The 19,764-nt window shown below is 39.6% G+C and overlaps 1 protein-coding gene across 5 annotated transcripts in view; it reads right to left on the bottom strand.

The window, feature by feature from the left end:
• PPM1B (protein phosphatase, Mg2+/Mn2+ dependent 1B) overlaps nucleotides 1-19,764 on the bottom strand; it is a 43,486-nt gene that overhangs the window by 14,430 nt on the left and 9,292 nt on the right. For 4 of the 5 annotated variants that reach the window (XM_082217753.1, XM_082217750.1, XM_082217751.1 and 1 more), the window contains exons 2-4: nucleotides 12,913-13,049; nucleotides 8,706-9,574; nucleotides 7,926-8,043 (exon numbers count right to left, since the gene is read on the bottom strand). In XM_082217753.1, the coding sequence (XP_082073879.1) occupies nucleotides 7,926-8,043; nucleotides 8,706-9,551 (964 nt within the window). In that variant the 5' untranslated portion in view covers nucleotides 9,552-9,574; nucleotides 12,913-13,049. The remainder of the gene's footprint in view (nucleotides 1-7,925; nucleotides 8,044-8,705; nucleotides 9,575-12,912; nucleotides 13,050-19,764) is intronic. The other variant, XM_082217752.1, reaches the window with a different exon arrangement.

Consider the following 19,764-nt stretch of genomic DNA (forward strand, 5'->3'; position numbering starts at 1 on the left):
AAAGCCGTCGGGAACAGCGGAGAAAGGCGCTGCCTTTCTCCGCTCTCCCGGGAAGGCAGGCAGGGGGGAGCAAAGACTTTCGCCCCCCGCCTTCAAAAGCCGTCTGGGACAGCGGAGAAAGACGCTGCCTTTCTCCGCTCTCCCGGGAAGGCAGGCAGGGGGGAGCAAAGACTTTCGCCCCCCGCCGGCCTTCAGAAGAGGTCCAGGACCTCTTCTGAAGGCCGGCGGGGGGCGAAAGTCTTTGCTCCCCCTGCCTACGTTCAAAAGCAGTCCGCGATAGCGGGAAGCGCTTCCCTGCTATGCCGGACTGCTTTTAAAATGCTGGCGGTGGGGAGCAAAGCCTTTCGGCCCCCGCCGGCCTTCCTGGACCTCTTCTGAAGGCCGGAGGGGGGGAAAGGCTTTGCTCCCCACCACCAGCATTTAAAAGAAGTCCCCAGAGATTTCCCTATGGGCTTTCGTCTTGCGAAGCAAGCCCATAGGGAAATTCGTCTTGCGAAGCGCCTCCAAAACAGAAAACCCTTTCGTCTTGCGGGTTTTCCGTCTTGTGAGGCATTCGTCTTGCGGGGTACCACTGTATTTAAAGATAAAGAACTTCCAAATTTAGTATTAATTGGAAACTGCTGGTCTATGACGGTAATAAACTGATGATTTTATTAACTGAATTTTGTACAATTTAGTTATAAACAATTTAATGCCAGTTCTATATGCATGCCTTTCAGGTTCAAAATACTTATTTTACAAAAGGTGGAAACTCACCCAATTCAGAAAGTGATAGATACATTGAAATGTAAGATTCCCCCTGAATTCCTGATTATGATTTACATTACTTTCTTTGTCCAATAAGACAAAATGCATGAAACTCAACTTACCTTTATACTTAGCTCTCAGATTTTCCCCTTACACACAAACCATTCTGGCTAAGCCTCTCAAATAAACTTCTCTATACCACAATAATCTTAACTTCAGTGTACCTGCTAATAACAGAGTTTATATTGGGAATAAATAGATGATATGTTTGGCAGGTTGTTGTGAAAGTTTTCATTCTTCTCAAGATTAAAGAACCACACTGAAACATCAAGGAGGTTTTTGTGGAAATCTAGTCACTATATAGCCACTGTGCAACTAATTTTCATTTCGCATGCCATTTGTAAACATATTCCATTGCAGAGGTTGTTCTTGGGAACTTAAAGGTAAAGGGACCCCTGACCATTAGGTCCAGTCGTGGCCGACTCTGGGGTTGCAGCGCTCATCTCGCTTTATTGACCGAGGCAGCTGGCATACAGCTTCCAGGTCATGTGGCCAGCATGACTAAGCTGCTTCTGGTGAACCAGAGCAGCGCACTGCAAGTCTTGGGAACTTACAGGCCTGAACTTATTTAGTTGCCCTACCCCTAACTCCCCTGCGGCCAACCAGATCTCCATGAGATACCCACAAGCAGAATATGAGCAGTGACAGCCTCTCCACTTGTAATTCCCAGCAAATGGGGCTGTGAGGCATGATCCCTCCAACAGTGAAGATAGAACATAGCATTATACCCCATGAGTCCTATCTCACTCCAGCAACTACTATGAAGAACTGGAGAATGGCCTCTGTCTGAGTGGAACAATCTAGGGGTAAGCCTAGGAACAACCACATACAGTAGCACTTGCAAGAGGGGGGACATAGGATGCAGCATGGGATGGGATCCTCTCCATGATGCTATCTTTTTCCCCCAAATGGAAAATCATCTAGCCTGAATGCACAATTTCCCAATCTGCCAGACTTCCTCCTTCCTTGCTTTCATATATGCAATAACAAAATAACTTAACTTTCTTCCCCATTTTACTGCCCATTCACTCAGTCTGGAGAATCCCTTGGAATCCTGTCATAATCTTTCTGTATTAGTGTCTCTGAACAATTTTTACTATCATCGGCAAACCTGGTTGCCTCTCTGCTCACACCTAATTCTAGATCATTTCTGAACAAGTTAAAAAGCACAAGTCCCAGTACTGACCCTTAGGGGACTCCACTTTCTTCATTTGGGAAGCTGTCCAAGTAGGTCTAAGGTAGCTTCCTGCTACCTAACCAAATCCTGATCCACAAGAGGACCACTCCTCTTATTCAATAACTGCTAAATTTACTTAGAGTACCTTGCTGGAAGCTTTTTGAAAGTCCAAGTACACTATGTGAAGTGCTTGTAGACACTCATATGATTCTGAAAGATTACTGAGGCAGGGCTTGCCCTTGCAATAGCCATGCTGGCTCTGCTTCAACAAGACTTGTTCTTCTATATGCTTTCCTTTATATTTAACAATACTTTCCACCAATTTCCCCAGAAGAGCCATTAAGCTGTCACACATTGTTTACATGCAAGTTCTGTTGGTGGCCCTACCCTTGACATCTATGCACTGATAATATGTAACTATACAGAAGAAACCAATGACTAGAGACTTTCAGATTCCCCTGTGTAGACATCCACACTCAGTGAATGGATCTGGGGTGTGGTCAGACTTGGGAACCTTCTGGACATGGGGGTAGGACACTTCTACAAATCTAACATATCAAACAATTAACATGTATTATTTGTGCTTCCCCTGCCGACCAGGATTGTAAGGAAGGGATTGCTGGGCAGGTGCAAACCATAGTTCTCCAGGCTGAATGCAACAGTACAAGCCTCATTCCTATAGTACCAAACATGTCACGGTTCTGCATGTGAACTGACCTAGATGAGACACACAATCTTATTTTCTCAACAACATGCAAAGGTGCAAAACCAGGTAAGCTTATATAGGACTTTGTGACACAGTGGTCGATAAACAATATAAATTATGCTAGACAATCAGGTACATTTGGGTAGCCATGGGGCCCTCCAAGTGATGTTGGACTCAATTCCCTTCAGTTCCAGCCTGCAAGTCTCACCCCGAGAAGGACAAACCAGCCAACCCACTTTAAAAAAAAAATGAAGATAGCACCCAGATTAACATTCTCCAAGAACCAAAACCAAGTAGACAGATGAAGTAGGTGGCTGACTATGCTGAACATTTAATAAACTTGGTATATTCAGCAAAAAGTGCTTAACATTGAGACAAAATACTGCAAGGCGTGTGCACATGGTGGAACCTTTGTGTGGGCAAAACTGATCCCATCATGAGTCACACTGAGCCACATGAGTGAGAAACCTGAACCAAATGTCAGTGGTTTGTAAAGATGACTTGTTAATTTGAGCAAGCTAAAACTAAGGGTAACCCCAGGAAGTTATGTCTATTATTCTGACTCTATTTTAAACGGAGAATATATTTATCCATGTTTTATGTCTGTGCTAATAGGATTCTACTGTATTTGCAATGACCTATGTCTACAAGCAACAGATATTTATTGGAATTGGATTGGGAGGGACCACAGATTGTGTACCCACATCTGCTGCTGACAAGCCTATCCACCACCATCAAGACAACTCCACCATGCTTCTGGCTAGCCCACTCTCCTATTCACTAGCCATGCTTCCTTTTCTGATGTCAAAGTGGCAGCAACTCAAGTACACTCTGGCATGCCCACCCCAAATATGTTTGAGGAGGGGTGGGACTGTAGCTCAGTGCTACATCATCTGCTCTGCCTGTAGAAGATCCAGTTTCAATCCCTGGCATTTCTGGATGTAGCCAAGAAAGAGTCTTGTCTGAAACTCTGGGAGAGTCAGTCTGTGTAGGCAATACTGAGCTAAAACAGTGGCCTCACCTAGTATAAGGCAGCTCTCTATGTCTTGAAGGGGCCTTTCACCTGCACTGCTGCTGCTTTCCATAACGGTGGCAAATACTGTTTAAAGTAACTTTAAACATTTATAGTTACTTTTAAACAGTATTTGGCACTACTGCAGCAAAGCAGCAGTGTAGGACCCCTTCTTCTGAGCACTGAGATCAGAGGTGGTTTCAGGGCAACACAATCAGTTCCCCAGAGCAGAAAGTGCAGCCAGTAAGCACTTGCCCAGCTACGGGAAGGTGGTGTGGGAGTCCTGAGGGGGTCCTATAGTTTCCTTCCCAAAGCCTAGTTAACACTTACCCAGCTTTGGAGAAATGGGAAGGCCCTAGGACCCCACTGGAGCCCTCATGCCCCCTTTCCAAAGCCCAGGATGGCAAGAGAGTTGAGAGGGGGCACCTAATTTTGGTCTAGCTCAAGGCACCATAGTACCAAAGTCTGTCCCTGCTGAGATTCCCAGGACTGTAAGCTGGAGAGAAGGAGACCACAGTGGGAAGTGGGCAGCTAAATTTCACGTTGACCTAATCTTAGGCTGTGAATTTTCCAGCTGAATTAGTCTATATATTTTTCCAATGCCATTTCCATTTCTGATTCAGACAAGACTCAAGGTACCCTGGTAATGGTATAAACACATACTTCTACAGTTCAAGAACTGCACAAAGTTAAGCAACTTGGGCATATTAAGTAACACCCATCCAGATAATAATTTTCCATTCCATTCCACCCAAACGCTATGCCGTATTTTCTACAGCATTATGACCAGACTGTATAATAAATCAACTAACTGCTCGATTACCTGCAAGTGTCCCTAAAAACTAATGTTTTTAAACAATAACTTATCTGAATGTAGTACTTTTTAGTACTTGAAAAAGCTCATCCATGCACTGTTCTAAGAACTATCATAGACAATATTAATACTAAATAAAAGATTTCATTTAACCCTTGGAATAGGTACTGTCATGAAGACATATTTCATCATCCAGTTGATCATTATTCACCCCATTCCAACTCACAAAACTCTTTCACCACACTGTTAAGGACAACAAACACATTTAATTTTGTACCCAGTCAGGATCTGCAAGGAAGCTTGAGAAGCTAATAAAAAACAGTTTACAGCCAACCATTAGCTCAGACAATGCCAAGTATTGTATCCAGGGGAACTTCTAGGAGTTAAATGAAGAGATTCCAAGAAAATGTTTGATAAGCAGGTCAATTCTGCAAGCTTACTGGATGATGCTTTCAAGATACATCCTTTAACAGTACATTGCAATAGTTAAATCAAGGAAGCAAACAGAAAAAAACTGAAAGCCCCATACACAGATGACCCAAACAATTTTGTTGATTGTTCAAATAAGACAGTGGCCCTTTGAATTCAATGTTGCATCTGCCTCTTCAGTAGGTGCTTTATAACATGAAGTGTGGAGCGTAGCCAAGTACCCTAAACCAGTTCCCCCCATTATCAATACAGACAGGAACCAAGCCATCTAACTAGGGATCCCTTCAGCCTATCCTGGTCAATGAAACCTTCATGGTCAATAAGGGTGAAGATATCTAATGGCTAGGGGGAGGGAACATTAATGCCCGCTCATAATACAAGATTGAAGGTTTATGTAAAAAGAAATCATACATATTTACAATACTCTATACGAGGTGCAGACTTTAGCTTCACATGGTGCATTTTTCACTGTTTGGTCACAGAGTTTTAACCTTTCTGCTACTGAGTACAAGCAAGGTGTGCAGACCTGAGTTATCAAACATGGTTACGTGAGCAGAAACATATACTTGGTTGAAGATGCTGTCAACACATCTCCACATCTTACTCCATTATCAGAGGTGATGCGGACAACTTTTCTGATCATTATTTCCATGGAAATTTTTTTGTTTCATAAGTTCATTACTGCAAATACAGTATTAGGCAAGATTGGCAATTTCAAAACTGTAACTATCATTTTTTAGGTCCTCATGCTTTGCAAGTATGCCTAATTCTTTGGTTTTCAGTTTAAACGGTTTTCAGTAGCTTTTGGCCATATCCAATGCTGCTGTTTCACTAGAACAGCACTTTCACTTGTGCAGAAGAACTTTTGACTCTTTCCTGTCCCCTACAACTCCCCACACCGCCTCAAAATCTGCTCCAGAGGATTGGATGACCCTCCGGAGCAGATTTAGAGAGTGTTCCACTGCACAAGTGCAACTCCACAAGCAGAGCACTGGATAACACCCTTCCCCCACCTTAAATTACTACAACACGAGGGAAGTATATCTTATTGTACTTTAAATTTTTACAATTACAGTATTCCAATAAGGAATTATATGTAATATAATGTTTAAACTACATTAAGTGTGTTTTAATTTCTTGAATATTTCAGGTAAAATACTTCTGCTGTTTTGAGGCAAAATATAGTATGGGGTATTGTAAAGCTTTGTTTATTTAATACAAGTAAAATAAATATGCTAAATTATATCCTATTCTAGGGCATCAGAATAGTTTTCCAAAGCAAACTGGCAATTCTCTGATGCAAATGGCCATATCCAAATTAGCCTAATTTGCCTAGGAATATCTTCCAATTCAAACCTTTCCAGAAAGCTTAGTTATGAGTCACATTTATCAGCCACTCTGGTTTAAATGGAGAGCCTACAAAACTTCACAAAACAGAACTGAGGGGGAAAAGTTGGTTATTGATTTTGTGGGTCAGGAAGCAAAAGTAGAGCAGCATCAAATTAATATGAGTAGGTGGAACTAGAATGGTTAAATTTACACCGCTATTCCTTTCAAAGTTTCCAAAAAATGTATAAATGCAATATTCAAAAGTCCATTATGCAAAATAGTAGTTTCTATTCTCAAGGTCTGAATGTTATCCTTCCATTTCTCCCAAAATATATGAAAGTAAAAGATACTGAGGTCTTTGAAAAGCAATACCAGCTTCCCTCAGAACATTTAATACTGGCAGTTATATGAGAGGTGGGAAGCCTGTGACCTTCCAGATGTTCCTGGACTAAAATTCTCTAGATCCATGACATCACCTGGGGCTGATAGGAGTTCCAGTACAGCATCACCTGAAAGGGCACAGGTGGTGCACCCCTGACTTATACCCAAGCCCCTAACCTCCTTTTCCCTTGAAGATACTTCATTCCTTGCACCCTCTTCTATGAACAGGATGTCACCTTCATAAGGAACACTTCAAAAGGAGGTGGGGTAGGGGGAAGTGGCTTACATCTGAAGTAATTTATACTGAAAATAGCCTGTACTCAAGTAAAATTGGTACCATATACTATCACAAAAATATACCATCAAACTAAGGTTTCTGGCTATTTCTCATCTCCCAATTAAACTTCAGGTTGATTTAAAAACATTTAGGCACACAGATATTTCATAATTCAATTCACTATGTTCCTGAGTAAAATCTCAAGTTTGTAAACACACACCAAATATGCACCAGGACTTTGAGTATATTTTAACCTTCCAGGCAGCTATTCTTATGTAGAGAGAGCTTACAAAATATGAATGGTGGTGTTGCCAGTTCAGCATATCAAGCCACATACACCAATCCAAATTATCCCGTAGCTGAAAAATATAAGCCACTTTGTCTGCTCTGTAAAACAATTTGCTATGCTTAGTAAGAGATTATGTTTTAATCAAAGATGAGCTAACATTCCTAACTTTACAATGTGAGTGGCACCCAATGGGTTGGTCCAAGAGCAACGGGACTTTCCCTCCCTCTTTCTGGCAGCCTCCTCCCCCTGTTCACCCTAAAAATCTGCTTGAGGATTGGAGGACTCTCTGAAGAAGATGGGGGGGGGGGAGGTGCAGAAGTGGGAAGAGAAGAAGTCCCAATGCATCTGCTGGCACGATCGGAGAAATTGTACCATGCTTTAAAACATTAACACCTTGCACTACTAATAATTGGCCAGCGGGCAGATTTGCAAGAGAATGCATATTCTTCAAATAAGAGACTGAATTTTGGAGCTGAACTATCTGTACAAGCCCAGACAAAAATACCAGCAATTACACTGGGCTACTCTCCGGATTCCTGGGGTTCAGATGTACATTTATGACCAAAAATTCTCTTTAGCTGTACTAGTGCTATACTCCAGCGAAATTTTGACGAAAGCTCTTTAGTTGCTCCTGTGAGCTTGGGTGTGTGTTTGTGTGCGTCACCAACTAAAGGAAGCTTCTAATTCAGAATGCAATTTCTTACCTTCCACCCGTGATTCCAAGTGCTTATCCAATTCTGCATCTCTTTTCACTGCATCATCTGAGACCTTAGGAGCATTTGAAAAGCAAACTAGAACAATACTCATGTTATCACGACTTCCCTATATTTTGGGAGGAAAAAAATAGTACAAATTTGAGATTTAGCTTCTCTTTCACAACTTCAGACCACCTGATTATTCAGTGTAAATTTTAAAAAATCTTAAATACTACTGGTTTGACATACATTTCTTAACTCAGATTTTGTTTAAGTAACTATATGTTCCTAAACATATGTTTCTCATGTGACCTATTGTGGTTAAGAATGTATTTTACTTTATTCCTTGATATCTATTTCCACCTTAATTTGCACAACCATTAGTAGAAAAGAAATGCTGCACCATTCATTGACATTCCTTTTAATATATTGATAATCAAAGTTCATTTAAAAACATTTCAGGATACTCAAGGAAAAAACTGCTCAATTCTGGCAATCCAAGCCTTCTGCATTCACCTCCTGAATACTGAGAAACACTGTCAAAAATAATCATTTTCAAATGTACTAAGCTGCACTACTGAAGTTGGATTTTATCAATCCTCCTTCAAAATCATAAATCCAATACCTGGGTGATCTCTTAACAAGCTTGCAATTGCATGAATTTGCACTGACTCATTCTTTACTGGGAAACTATCCTTTCAATGCTATTTTACTAGAGTAAGTTTTCTGATTTTGCAAAGAAAGAAGAACTTTATTCAATTATTCGGAGAGAAAGAGTAAGTTGCATACCTTGTGTAAACAAGTATCCACTACCCAATTGCACACTTTTTCCAGATCATCCGATACTTCAAGCCTAGACTTAACAAATTCACAGAGCTCCTCATTGCTCATTACATCCCAGATTCCATCACAAGCCAAGACAATAAACTCATCTTCTTCTGCTCTTACAATTTCATAAACCTCAGGTTCCGGAGAAACAAGTTGTTCTGTAGGACCTTTGCCATCCACACATTTGTAGTCATAGTCCCCCAGAGCACGAGAAACTGCTAACGAGCCATTAACACGCTGGATCATGACACTCCCTCCTGCATTCTGGATTCGCTCTTTCTCCCTTGGATTGCAAGGCTTGTGATCCTGTGTCGAGAAGCAGACTTGTCCATTCCTATAGAGAACAGCACGAGAGTCTCCACAGTTGATAAAGTAAATGTGCTCAGGTGAAATCATAACTCCCACTGCTGTTGAGCCACTCCTGTCCATGCCATTTCTGAGGTCTGAAAAATTGCGCATGTACTCATCAATTTTCAAAAAGCCAGTTCTGATTCCACTCTTTACATTTTCCACTGAAGGTTCAAGAGCAGAGCCGGGCTGTTCTGTTCCCCTGAAGTCTTCATTGTTAGTGATGTGTTCTAATAAGTGGTTTGAGCAGTAATTTGCCACACGAGATCCTGCATGACCATCATAAACAGCAAAAAAGGACCAGTCCTCTAAACCATGAGGAATTCCTACAACAGCTGTGTGAGCATCTTCCATTTCCACTCTCCATCCTTGCATACTGCTGAGGCCATAGCGCAGCCCATTTCCTGCCCCATGAGCATTATGCTTCTCAGTTTTTGGTTTATCCAAAAATGCACCCATGTTTACCTAATTTGCAAAGAAATCTGCAAAACAAAATGTGACCATCAATACAAGTAGTATCAACTAGAAATCATGCAAAGAATTGTTTGAATCATTCAACACAACCTGACCATGGCTGCCAAAACTATGGTGAACAATAGATTGGCATGGCAGACAGAAAGACGACTAATATCTGGTGTTTATTGTCCCTATCCTTTCCTTTTAAGTATTATGAAAGCAATCTACTCATGCAGACCTCTAGGAACTGTAGCATCAGACTATAGGTGGGAAAGTAACGAACATAAAAGCTCCTCCATATAAAAAAAAACATCTTGCACACAGAGAACTAATGTCTGCAACCCTGTACCACAACATACTGGTTTCCATGTGTAAGGGGAGGGTGCTTTATTTGCTTCTTTAAACAGAAATTAGCAAACATGCTTACTTCTCAGTTACAGCCAGTATAAAGTTGTACAGTTAAGTGTTACTCCACTGGACTCTTATGAATGCACAGATTGTCTCATGGCTTCCTTCCCTGAATCAAAATTGTATGTCGTTTGCCAATTAAATGCACCCATTATATAGCTGGATTACAGAAATTTATTGATTACGATGGTGCTATGCCATTCTAAACCAGAGCTTCCATGACCTATACTAGCATACAGGTGTTTGATTAATTCCTTTGTATTGAAATGTTAACACAAAGAAAAAAAGAAATAAAATAAAATAAAAGGTCTTCCAACATAAACACAGAATCTTATGTTCCCCGCAACCAGGCCAAGCTACAATTTAAAAAGCAGCTTTTGCTTCATGTACATCTACAGGTATACAATGAATGTTGACACATCTATATATATATATTTTAATATTTCTTTTTTGCTTTTCTGTTATATCTCACCAAGAACACATACTATGTTACAGTCATGCACAAAATGTTAAGAAAGACAATTGAAAAAATATAAAACATGAACAAGTAGTAGTGATACTAATAATAATAACAACTACATTCTTTCAAGTTATTTAAATCCTATATATCTTTACTTTTAATTCCCTTCCACTCTTTCCATGGTTTCCTATCTGATCTTTTAACTGCATTTTCTTACTCTTCTAAATTATTTCCAAAATTTTACATAATCTCATGTTGTAACATATACTGCTGTTTTTTCAACCTGTTATGATAATTTTCTTGTTATAAAACTTTTCCATATAATCTGTATGTAATATCCAATCCTCTTTCAGTCTCTTATCTTTATTTATTAATCTGTTTGTCATACTGGCTAATTTTATATATTCTAGTATTTTGAGATGTCATTCTTCTCTTGATGGGACAATATCTGTTCTACATTTTTGTTCAATTAGAATTTGGGCAGCTGTTGTTACATCCATCCATAAGTTAATTGTTTTTTTGGGGATTTCTGTCATTATTATTCCCCAAAGAAAAGCTGGGTTCTTGGGAAACATTCTTTTAAACATTTGCTTGAGTACACTATCTCCCTACACAACCACCATAAGTGATAAAATGGTATGTTGAAACATCTATTTTACCTTAACACAACATAAAGTAGGTAGCATTTGCTACATTCTATGAACCAGTGATGCAGAGGAATAATAGCACAATTTCAAAAGGGTCCTCATAACAACACACCACACGACTAATATATTAAAAATCAAGCAGCTTTAGAACAAAATCTTCTGAAAAGGATCACTACCGTTCAGCATTAAAATACACTTCAGAAAGCTTCACAAATATTTTAGTTGTGCTTCATTTATATACGTAGGATTGCTTATGTGCAAAATGTAAGCATTTCAGTTCAGAACACATATATGAGATAAACTATTACTTTCATTTATGAACAGGTAACTGTGAGCTAGTACCAACAGGTCATTTCACATGTAATCTGGTTTGTTGTTTGGGGAATGAGCCTTATGCCAACAAGCTACCCTTACTACATGGTCTTCTTTCCTTTTGTTTTTTAGGCAAACCAATTTACCATTCTACCTGAACCAGCAAAAATTTCCCTTGCCCTCCAAACTAAGGACTGCCACCCTGCTTTGGAGGTCAAAGGCAAATCACAACTTTTCAGTTCAGATACAATGGCAAACAATGCTTTAAGAGGGGCAAGTCTGAGGTTTCATTAATTATTCTGAATAATGGAGAGAGAACTTTGCCAACTATCTTATTCAGCAAGTTGAGTATCAATAAAACTTTAGGGAAGTAATCGCAATTCGAAAGGCTACCACAATCAAGTTGTATTTTGCAACTTGTTATCTCAATTCTACTGGGCTACAGTGTATGTGGAATGAGTCTTCCCAACAGTTCTGGCCACATACCATGAAGCATATGACCAATAGTGGCACCCACACTGGAGGTCACTGGATTATGAGAGCACAAACAATTTAACAATGTAGCATGGATCTAGATACAGTGGTGCCTCACAAGTTTTGGAAAAGCTTCAAAAATCACCAAAGTCTTTAAAAACCTCAAAAAAGGCTACCACACCGCGTTCTATGAGTTGCTCCTCGAAGTCAAGTCACAACTGTATTAACAGTGCTAAGAAAAAAGGAAACAAACTTGCAAGACGTTTCCATCTTGCGAAGCAAGCCCATAGGGAAAATCGTCTTGCGAAGCAGCTCAAAAAACAAAAATCCCTTTAGTCTAGCGAGTTTTTTGTCTTGCGAGGCATTCGTCTTGCGAGGGACCACTGTAATCGTTTGAGAAGAGACTCCTGGATCAGGCTACTGGCCCAACTAGCCTAGAATCCTGTTATCACAGAGGCAAACGAAATGCCTCTGCAATCAGGACTTTTAGTGCAACAGCACTCTACACACCTGAGAATCCCAGTAACTGGTATCTAGAGGCATACTGCCTCTGACAGTGTAGGCAGAGCATAGCTATAGACATTTGGATATACAGATGTCTGCAAGTACACTTTTATTTTATTTCTTTCCAACATTTCTGATAATCTAAAATCCAGGAATTGCTTGTTGCCTGGAACTGCCAACTTTAGCTCTAGGAAACAGGATTTGTAGTGCACAGGAATAAGGCATGAAAAACTCTCTAAAGCAGTGCTGGGCAACTTCATAATGAATATATGCATGTAAGAGAATATACTTAAATGTGTCACAAGCCAGCTAACGGTGCCCTATATTTGATTGCAGAAATTGTAAGCTGCTACTACTAAAGGCATACCACTAGCTGACCTCCATTTAACAGCCTGAAAATGAAGGATCACAGATATAATGGATATTTAAAGGGAAATGGATTTTTTTATCAGGTATCTATTCTAAACAAATAAATGCTATTAATTAATATGGTTCCAACATGTAGAGAGACCAATTATGTGTTTCATTGCACTGCGTCTACAGTAAAAACAGTATTTACCTGTCAACTGCAGCTCTGCCAATTTTTGCACAGATCTAAAACCTTAGGGTTTACATTCCTTCAGCCAACAGGAACTGATTAAGCTTGAAAGGCTTCAGATAATGCAGGATGCAACATTTATTTTAACTCGGAATTTCCTAAGAGAAAAAGTAGTAGTAATTAGTACCTCTAGATTATACAACGAAACTAGGAAACTAAGAATGTAGTAAAATACCCTTATGTCACTCTTCTTATAGTACATGCTTCAGAAACACATACGAAACCAGGAATTGTTTATCCATTTATACTGTGCTTAACATAACGCCAGTGGCGTAGCGTGGGTTCTCAGCACCCGGGGCAAGGCAAGTAATTTGCACCCCCTAACCCGTGGATTTTAGCACTCGAGTCTCTTCCGCCCCCCCAGATGTTGCGCCAGGTGCAGCAGGCCCCCCTGCACCCCCCACGCTACGCCACTGCTCCCACCACAAGTCTTCAGGACAGCCTTCCGAAGGCTGGTGCGGGGAGAAGGTATTTCCGCCCCACCGCCATGCTTCGGAGGATGTCCGAGGACAGTGGGGTTCCTGCTTCCTCGAGGAGGGCCGGCCAAACGCGCCCCCCCAAATGTTGCGCCCGGTGCGGCCGGCACCCCTGGCACCCCCCACGCTACGCCACTGCATAACGCTGAGATTTAGAAAAGTCTGTCAAACAGTCAGAACTCTATTTGCTCTATAAAGTGATATTTACAGGGTTGCTTTACTCTACAATAAAGCCTGAAAATTTACTTCATTGACTAGTTCAAGCATTTTGGCACCAGACTTATGGAAACAAAGCATTTAGCCTGTTGAGAAGACCCCATTCCTAATAATCTGAACCCTGTTTAGACAAGACTGCTAGATTGGAACTAGTTTTGAGGGTTGAGGATAGCCTTTTCTTTTAATCCTGTTAATAAATAAGTACAAAACAAACTTGACAAGACAAACTTGAAAAACAGTTCAGAGTAGCCGGCTATGGATTCCCAGAGGCTGTAGAGTCGCCAGCCATGGAAGTTCAGAAATCAAGTCTCTGGCCCATAAAACATGAGAATTACTAAGACAGTTTATCTAGTCCAACACTATGGGCTCCTGGCAACACATATTCAGGCTTCTGCCACTATACAATTATAGTGAGGAGAAATATGTTACTCCTGTCTTTGCTGAACCACTGGAACTACTACTATTTCTACAACTGTTTTATGAACAGTTAGACCAGTGATTGTAAAGGCTAACATGGTATTTTTTTGCAACATTATGCAACTACCTCTGGGGTTCTAAAAGATATTTCTATATAATCTGAGCACTTTCCATAAATGTGCACTTGCTGGTTTTTAATAGAAAACACATGAAGTTAATGGTTATTTGTGCTTAAATTTATGTGGGTACAAGAAATTACGTTTTATAATCCTGCATCTTTACCAGTGTATGAAGCCCATATCAAACTAAAATATTCACCTCTTATTAATAACAGAGAAAGTGAAGGAACACCAACTAAATGGTTTCAACACTTATATTATGTAGCACTGATTTTAAAATATGGATATATTCAGGAATTGTCAGAAGCTGTAGATTTAGACAATATGAATCATTGTATCATCAATAACAATTCGACACAGTGGTCCCTGGCCATGAACATACACAGGAGAGACTTAAAAGAACCAATTTTAAAGAGTTAATTATTGCAACTTCAGCAAAATATTAGAAGCTGACTTTTGTTGAAGGAAAGCCCCTATAAGCAGTTTAAATGCTATCTTGTTCTTCACTGCCTATCGCCTATTTATAATCCTTAAGATCTTAGCTGATCTGGATTTGGCATCAACAGGGATTCTATATTTGTTTTGAACCCATCCAATGAATTGGAGATACTAGTAAAATATACTGCACAATGTCAAGTATGACTGGATACATTATGTGAGGGAAAGTCTTGGAGTTAATAATGTGTAGCTTTCCCATGCACTGTCATTCATAAAAAATGAAGACTTGCCCAACATAGCGTTCTAATAATATTTTGGACTGTAGCTTTCATTTACAAAAAATGTTGGGGGAGTATCTGCTTCTGTATCCATTTCCTCACATGACTCTCCACCCCCTATCACAACTGCCACAATGTAACACAGTTTTCCTCATATGGGAAAACACAATGCTGCACTTGGGCAGGCTTTTTGCATGCTCTTTTCCTGACCTTAATGTTAAAAGAGAAGACAATGACTATAGCAGCTGCAGGATTCTTTCTTCTGGTAGGATCAGGAATCTGCTCCCTCTTGAGTTTACCTTGTACCCACACAGGGACAAGATACAACAATGAAGTACCCCAATGGCCAAGGGGTGGAACAGAAGTATATCAGCACCACCATCTGATTTTGGAAGGATCAGAACAGCCACAAGACCATGTGTTCAGTTCTAATCCTGAGAAGTAGTCCAAAAGGATACTGTGGTTAATGGTACTGAAAACAAACAGGTGTCCAAAAAACTAATAGTGTCATACTCCCCTACCCACACATACCCCTTCCCTTGGCAACCAAGGTGGACCTTGTCCCAAAACTAGGTCTGAATCTTACTGCAAAGGGTCCAAATAATCAGTATAATCCAAGCACTGGTTTGAGTTGTCCAACTACTACTTTACTGAACAACGGGATGCTTAAGTGTCCATGATTAACACTCCTAGATTAAGGAATCATAGAATCAGAGTTGGAAGGGTCCCAATGGTCATCTAGTCCAACTCCTTACAATGCAGGAATGCAGTGAATCTCAGCTACAGGAATCGCAGATAAAGCATACATAACAGATGGCCATCCAACTGCTGTTTAAAAACCTCCAAGGAAGGGGAGTCCACCATCTCTCGTGGGAGTCTGTTCCATCACTGAACAGCTCTTACTGTGGCTTCACCACTGCCTTCTTTAGAACTCCATCCCTCAAGAAGACATTAGTTATCTCCAATGATGTTCTTGAAGTCCTTCCCTGGTACCTACCAAAGCTACTGAGAGAACATCCCCTTCCAACTGCCCCTTTGGTGGTAAGGTTACTTACTCTTTTCTCCCTTGCAAAGTACATACAGCTGAAGGAGGAAGCTGGAAGAGTAACCCTATTTCAGGTTTATGTTCTTCAAGGTTCAGATTATTTCTACAGGATCAGAGATCCCTTGGAAAAGTGAAGTTTGAGGTGGCACTAATTGGGAGAAACAACTGGCCAGAAGGAGTCACTCACCTAAATGTGCTCAACTAAATGTGCTCACAGCACTCACCTAAATGTACTCACAGATAAACAGGTTGATGGCCCCTGCTCTGAATGCTGGTGGATTATATTCTTGCCCATCAGCCATACTGGCTGGGGATGATGGAAGTTGAAGTAAAACATCTAGAAGACCAGGGGTTCTCCAAATAATCTTTCCTCATAACTATTAAACTTAATAGCTATGCCCATCAATTGGCATACTGGAACAATCAGCACTCAAAAGGACTTAATTTATAAGTGCAGGTGTTTCTTCCCTCCTCAGGATAGGTCCTGATTCTACAAGCCCCAGACCCCCAACCCATATTCTATGTGTATCCTAACCTCACCTGAAGTTTAAGGATTTATCTACTGAGAAACTGCCAGAGACAACTATCTTTCACACAGATTGGTAGCTAGGATCTGATGGCATGCGTATTTGTGGTATGACAAGAAACGTGTACATAAAGGATTTGAAAACCACATCATAAGGTCTCTGATTGAAGTGTGGGAAAGATATAAAAACTTGTTGGAACAAAAAACTCCATATTGGTTATCGCTGTTGGAGGCGATGAGTGTGAAGAAAGTTAATATGACTGGGGGATGGATGACATATGAGAAGCTAATAAGTAAAAGAGAAGATAAATGGAAAATGAGACCATTTGAAGAAGTTACGGAATATGTTAATGATTGGTTGCATTTTTTTCAAATTAATGAAATGTTTAAAAAAGATTTGAATCAAAGGGGTTTTGCCGACAAAGAATCAAAATTCCAGACAGAAATATTGAATAATGATTTTAAAATTCTAGCAAAAATGTATAAGATACTGTTAGAATGGTGTACAAAGGATGAAGAGGTAAAATCAGTTATGATTGATTGGGCCAAAGACTTAGGACATAATATACAAATGGAAGATTGGGAAAAATTATGGAAAGAAGGTTTAAGATTCACTGCATGTACAACTATAAAAGAAAATGTGATGAAAATGATGTATCAATGGTATGTAACTCCAGTAAAATTAGCAAAAATCTATAAGACAAGTAATAAATGTTGGAAATGTAAAGAAAAAGAAGGTACATTTTATCATATGTGGTGGGAATATAAGAAAGTAAAAAGCTTTTGGGAAATGATTTATAATGAATTGAAGAAAATGTTGAAATATACATTTGTTAAGAAACCAGAAGCATTTTTATTAGGCATTACAGGTAACGAGATAAAGAAGAAAGAAAAGAAGTTATTTTTATATATAGTGACAGCAGCAAGAATACTGATGGCCCAGAAATGGAAACAGGAGGAGCCACCTACGTTAGAAGAATGGAGAACAAAAATGATAGACTATGCAGAACTGGACAGAATGACAGGAAGGATCCGAAACCGACAAGATCAAAGATTCACAGAAGATTGGAAAAAAATTATTGAATATTTGCAAAAATTAAGTGATAATCAGATTACGTTTGTAAGTTTAATGAAGCATTGTGATGGGAAATAAGTATTAAAATGGGATGAAGTTCACAGTAATAATATAAATAATAAAATAGAAATATGTTTAAAGTTAAAAAATGAAGGATTCGCAGACAAGTTGAGGGAAGTCGAAAAAAGAGAAATAAGATGCAACTAAGATGTATGGAGTGTATAATTTTATTCTGTATTTGAAAACTTATATATTAAGGAGATAAGAGTTATTCATCCTCTACCCCTACAAACTCTACCTTTGGTTCTTTGTTCTGTCATCTTCAACTCTAGCTACAGTGTAGCTCCTGGTATATGCACCCAGATTTTGGGAGGGAGGGGGATCTGTGAAGAATCTGAGACAAGAAGTTTAACGCTAGCTGCGCTCTTCCTCTTGCAACTATCATCCTCAACTATTTGTTGCCTGAGCAGGTCCTTTATGATTAGCATCTTTTCATCAAAGATGTCCATTCTCCACATTCCGTTTCCCTCCTCTTGCACCTTGCACAATTGCAGCTCTAGGCCTGCAGAGTGATTTAGCCATATGTCATGGCATCTTGAAAGGAGAGCTCTGACAACGAGAACCATGTCAGGTTTTAAACAAACTGAATAGCAGCACTGTCAAGGTTATCTCATTAAAATTTTACTTCAAGCATTGTTTCTCTTTAGGAATAGTGATTACAGGTGTAATCACACCTAAAGTAAGGTGCTGCTGAAATGGTTTCAGTTTTATCTTCTCTGCTGAAGAAACATGTGAAATAGTAAGACTTCAATCTATTCATAACTCAGAATTTTTCCACTAAAATTTGTTGTTGTACGTGCATATCACCTCTGCTAACACTAGGCCAAGTAACAGTGACAGGCCAAAAGACATGCAGTAAAGCTTCATGACTGACTGAGGGCTTGAACCCATCATCCAGATACCACTGATACCACTATGCTTCCATAATACTGTGATTTGCTATTTAGAGCCAAATGTGCGCTTTTTCATTTAAAAAAACAACTACAATTCTTTAGGAATCCCCCTCATATGCAAATGGTGCCATTTTGGCTATATAAGGTCCAGCACAAGGAGAACTGAGTTGGCTATTAGAAAGGCAAAATATTTTATAATGGAAATTCAACTAGTGATTAATATAACACCACCAAAACAGTTCCTTTTAAATTTCATGAAATTATTTAATATGACGTTCCACAACAGCTTATAATTTAGGCCTAGTGCTCAATAATATAGCCCAGAGAAGGGATACAGTGGTCTAAGGCAAGAAGTTTTCAATAGACAGATAAGGAAAAGTAAGTCAGAAAATTTGGAGAAATTGTAAGTGTTCAGTGAACTCCTCTTTACCCCCCACTTTTTATTTTTTACTGCTGCTGTTCAATCCTTGTTCGCTACTGTTTAGTACAGAAGGTCCAACTTCAAACCGACAGTGCTAGAAAACTGTCCATGTGTTGAAATGACCGTTCACCTAACAAGCAATCTTTGTAAAGTTCTTATCTGGGGTGGGGGTGGAATTTGAACCAAGTACTCTACTTATGCACTGAAGTTAGCCAAAAGCACCCCTCCTAGATTCAACTGCTAAGAAAACAGTTCAACCTAGGACTAGCACCTAGTTACAGTACTATGCAAATCCTCCCAGTATTTTGTTAGAGAGAAGTGGCTGAGCCACATATGCATTCAGAACAGTTTTAGTTGCAAAGTCTACTGGAATATGATGGGAAATTAGTCTGATGTTAAATGAAAATAATATGGTAGGGAGAGATCTGCAAAGTTATCTTTTTATCAGAGAATCTGAGTTCTGTTGGTGGGAAGAAGAGCAAGTGATACAGTGGGAACACCACATGGACCCAATCAAAAGACTCAAAACATACAAGGTTACTGACTACCCACTTCTGTGATTATGTTAAATACAAAGTCAGAGCCAGGAGGATGCATGTGTTCTGTATTTTATTTTTGTTCTTCATTCAGATACTGTAAATATAAATCTATTACTTAATTATTCCTTTTAGTGATGGTGTTTCAATATGCAATAAGGGTTTATCCTTTGAGTTTTTGTTGTTGTTTGGCGCCAAGCAGAGAGATTTGATTTCTAAGAGACTTTAGATCCCCTCATTCTAGCACAAACTCAAGTAGTGGGTTTTGATTTAAGTTTTTAAGAAAAAAGGGTGGGATGAAAAAAATTCACTT

The sequence above is a fragment of the Podarcis vaucheri genome, assembly GCF_965113315.1.
Source record: "Podarcis vaucheri genome assembly, chromosome: 3".
In the NCBI taxonomy this organism is placed as follows: Eukaryota; Metazoa; Chordata; class Lepidosauria; order Squamata; family Lacertidae; genus Podarcis; species Podarcis vaucheri.